This window comes from Salvelinus sp. IW2-2015, unplaced genomic scaffold (genome assembly GCF_002910315.2).
Source record: "Salvelinus sp. IW2-2015 unplaced genomic scaffold, ASM291031v2 Un_scaffold5412, whole genome shotgun sequence".
Taxonomy (NCBI): Eukaryota; Metazoa; Chordata; class Actinopteri; order Salmoniformes; family Salmonidae; genus Salvelinus; species Salvelinus sp. IW2-2015.
Genome location: NW_019946677.1, coordinates 1789 through 6162, shown reverse-complemented (window position 1 = coordinate 6162; position 4374 = coordinate 1789). Strand labels below are relative to the sequence as shown.

Below are 4374 nucleotides of genomic sequence, written 5' to 3'. Positions count from 1 at the left end.
GTGCACGGATGAAGTTTAGGTGACGCCATGCAAAAGACGAATGAAACGAACTGCCGTGTTGAGATAACGACAAAACTATTTCCATTGTGGAACATGATAAAGGTCTTTGGGGATACATTGTCAGTAATCGCAATACAGTAACATAAGAAGTACTATGTCATGAACAAACACCATTAGCATACTGAGGTATTAAGGAATAGTTTTTCATACACATGACATCTTCTGTATGCAATATCCATCACAATGTCCCAGAGAATATCCCCCTTTATAATGACCTCAGAATAATTCAGGTGTCAGGTTTTGGGAACAGGTCTTTGAATTTTATTTGGTGTTGATTTAAACTCATAGAGCTTCAGTCTTAAAACTCAACCCCCACATTACATGTACAGTACATTTACCATACTGTTGCCAAGGTTAAAAGAATGAGGAGACTGACATATATTATACAGTTGCTTTCTGACCTTTAGTGTGAAATGGATATGAACACAAACACACTGGCAACACAATCTCCAAAAACAGTAGGGGAAGAGAGGGAACAGACACACAACAATACAAAAGACAAGGACCATGAACAAAAAAACACAAATAAGAACAAAAATGGAATAGCTAAATGTAACAACAGACCAAACAACAAACATCACAATGAACACATGATGGAACGGAACAAATATTCACTTCAAGAAGGCCTCAGCTGATTGACTTAACCTGGACAGAGAAAGAGAGAGATAAGAAATGATGTTGAGTGATGCCGCTGGTTAAAGAGAACAATAAAACAAGGTAGGCCAAGAAGCTCTGATCTAAATTACTAGTAAGGTGACTTCATGTGCTCAGTCACAGAGACAACCATAAATTAGTAACAAACACTCATCCCACCCACCTTTGTACCCTCCATTTCCAAAGAATCCATTCAGTCCACCACCACCATATTTGCTTTCCTTCCCTCCTGCTCCTGAAGGAGACACACAGTCAGAGGTTTAGGTTTTGTTAGTTCAGCAGACAACAAAACAACCAAACAACAAAACAAACAAAAATGCAAGGGTGTTAATGTACATCCCTGGTTAGATGTAGGAACCAGTGGAGGCTGGTGAGGGGAGGAGGGTTTACAGTAATGGCTGGAATGGAGTCAATGAAATGGAATGTAACACATTTCATTCCATTCCATCCACTCCATTCCAGCCAATAATCTCCCTCTCTTTCTCTATACTATAATGACTATAACGGCTGGAATGGATCTACTCCATTCCAGCCATTACTATGAGCCGTTCTCCCCTCACCAGCCTCCACTGATAGGAACGAATAGGGTTATTCTGACAGAAGAGAGCAGGACTTTCAGTCAGGGAATGTGACTTTATAACTTACCGTTACTGTAGGGGGCACTCTGACCTGCACCCAGCTGTCCTTGACCATAGCCTAAGCAGTGCCAAAATGAGAGTCGTAGCAATAGTTACCACAAACAGGACACACAGACACAAGGGACATTTACAAGACACGCACAGAATACACACAACAGACTAACACTGAAAAATGTCTGCTCTTCCTCACCCACATGCARTCACACCTTAAGCAGTTACCATACACATAATTTCCTGAGGCAAGCAGTGTAGGGGTTGTGGTTGTGAGTGTGAGTTTAATCACCTGCTGGCTGTGCTCCATAGCCCCCTCCGTTTCCTGAAACGACAAGAGACAAGTACCCACATGTAAATAGGAGGAACAACGACAAACACWTTCAGACATACTACAGAAAACACACAAAATCATATATAGCACATGAGCAGACGAACGTGCGGACACACAAACACATACGTATAGCGACAGACAACACATATAGGACAAACTGACATGTACACAAAGACATGTACCATTTTTGCAAGGTGGTTTCCCACCACCAGTCGCAGGTCCATAAGGCTGTGCACCCTGTTGTGCACCCTGTGGCAATCCACCGTTGCCTTTAGAGAGATAGTCAGAGACKGCAGAAGCAAGACAGGTTTAGAGAGAAATTACCACACAAACAAGCACATTGTACACACACAATCTCTGTCTCTCTTTCTTATACACACACACACACACACACACACAAACACACACACACTACCAGTCTCACCATATTTGCCAGCGGATTTGCCTCCATCACCACCACCAAGGCCCAGTTGCTGAGCACCATAAGGGAAGCTTCCATCACCTGCTGGGAGAGTTTATTACAACAAGTGTATTTAATTGTGTCTAATACTGTTATAACAAGACCTCACATAAACATTCACAACCACACACACAAACAGTTTTTTTTCTTCCTCACACATCCACACTGTATAAGCAGGGTCACAAGTCACAGCAAGGAATTGTAAAACAAAAAATTCCTTGGGTCACAATGCTCTTACCATCCAGTCCAGCAGTATTGACTGGGGCTCCATTGAAAGGAAGCTGACTGACTCCACCCCCTGTGGAACACCACAAGGGTCACTTATAGAGTGTCATCATCTCTCCTCCCACCCCACAGACCACATCAATGCATGGAAAACATGTGACTCAATTATGGCATCATCTGTATGCAAATGTTTAAAATGACAATCATTACTGGCTTTCCTGTGACAGTGACCCTTGAGTTTTTGACAGTGACCTTTGAGTCCATCTGTTGCTGCTTCAGTGTTCATCACTGACTTGCTTTTTTCTTTGTCTAATCCTTCTCTTCTCTCCATCTCTTTACTTTTCAGCCTTTCTCTACCTCTTTATTTTTCCTGACCACTCAGTTTTTTCAGTCCTTTTTCTGCCTCTATTTTCTCTTGTTCTTCCTTTGTTRACCCTCCTCTTTCTTTAGAGTGTATTTACCCAGGCCCGTATCATGCCCCAGCCCCATTGGCTGAGCAACCCCGTAGGGCTCTGGGCCATACCCGCCCAACTTCCCACCATCAGGCCACAGCCCAGCAGGGACCACAGGCTGGCCCCCATAAGGCACCAGGACCAGAGCCAGCACCCCCTACAGACACACACAGGGTACTGCATGAAGGAGGAGGCATGCGAGTTAAACAGAGATGGATTACACAGATTACACAGTGCTGATCAGAGTGAGCATAGAGAGTATGTCAGATGAGAAGTGAAACACAGAATGTGTGTATGATTGTGTGAAGGTAATCATAAAATGGAGAGACGTCAATTTGTTTCGCTATGTGTCCTTTAGAATGAAGATATATGTAGATGTTATCATCCAGATGATGTCATGCATGATGTGCTGAACATGCATATTTTGATGAGCTGGCATTCCTGAAACAGATGTTTTTCAAACATAACTGTCTGGTTAAAGGGGTCATCCATATGGTGCACGTTTACGGATTATCACATGATTATGGATTATTACATGATTATGGATTAATTGATCAGGTATGTTTCAGATGGTCATTCCTGATGGTAATTCGGAGTGTTTAGGGTGAGTGATTAGGTATTACACTGTGACATGTCCAGGGAGCGTTTCATTACTTTCGTTAGCATGCATGTTTTGGAGTGTAATGTTATTAGTGACATCAATTAGGGTGAAAGTTATTCTCCTTCCATGTGTACATCCTGCTTGTTGATGCCCTCTATCTTTTCAAGACAGGACATCTTTGGGAAACATCCACTTCTTGACCCCTCTTCTTCCATRWCAGGGTGACTTCCTCACCATATTTCTCCTGTCCCTGTGGATATCCTCCTGCGCCAAGKCCTAGAATAGCAGAGSAATAAAACAAACGATGAACCCCTGGGCGGTTAACTCTGTGGTTAGATAGAGGTTCCCTAAAGTGATGAAGAAAAACCCACATAAGACAACTAGGAGATATTGACAAGACATGGTTGGCAGAACATTGGCATGGTCCAGCGTTATTTCCAAATGGGAGACAATTGCTACACCTAGCATCCACACTGTTACATTACACCTAGAGTCCACACTGTTACATTATACCTAGCGTCCACACTGTTACATTACACCTAGCGTCCAACACTGGTTTACATTACACCTAGCGTCACACACATGTTACATTACACCTAGCGATCACACTGTTACATTACACCTAGCGTCCACACTGTTACATTACAACCTAGCATCCACACTGTTACATTACAACCTAGCGTCCACAAACTGTTACAGTACAACTCTTCTAGCGTCCACAATGTTACATTAACTACCTAGCGTCCACAACTGTTACATTACACCTGAGCTCCTCACACTGTATCAGTTACACCTAGCGTCGCACATGTGTTACATTACACCTAGCGTCACACTGTTACATTACACCTAGCATCCACCACTGTTACATTACACCTAGCATCCACACTGTTACATTACACCTAGCGTCCAACAAACTGTTACATTACACTAGCATCCACACTGTTACATTACACCTAGCA

At 42.9% G+C, this 4374-nt stretch overlaps 1 protein-coding gene across 3 annotated transcripts; it reads right to left on the bottom strand.

Moving 5' to 3' along the window:
* Window positions 1-293: 293 nt before the first annotated feature.
* LOC112078223 (uncharacterized) lies at window positions 294-3887 on the bottom strand. 3 transcript variants are annotated; one of them, XM_024144524.2, is made up of 8 exons: window positions 3650-3887; window positions 2376-2435; window positions 2102-2179; window positions 1860-1946; window positions 1636-1668; window positions 1360-1410; window positions 878-949; window positions 294-705 (listed from the first exon to the last, which is right to left on the bottom strand). In XM_024144524.2, the coding sequence occupies exons 1-8, from the start codon at window positions 3786-3788 to the stop codon at window positions 701-703; spliced, it is 525 nt and encodes a 174-aa protein (XP_024000292.1). In that variant the 5' UTR covers window positions 3789-3887; the 3' UTR covers window positions 294-700. The 3 variants fall into 3 exon arrangements, with proteins under 3 accessions (XP_024000292.1, XP_024000291.1, XP_024000293.2); XM_024144523.2 differs by having other exon boundaries at window positions 2102-2182; window positions 3650-3828; XM_024144525.2 differs by lacking the exon at window positions 2376-2435 and having other exon boundaries at window positions 2102-2182; window positions 3650-3880.
* Window positions 3888-4374: the final 487 nt, after the last annotated feature.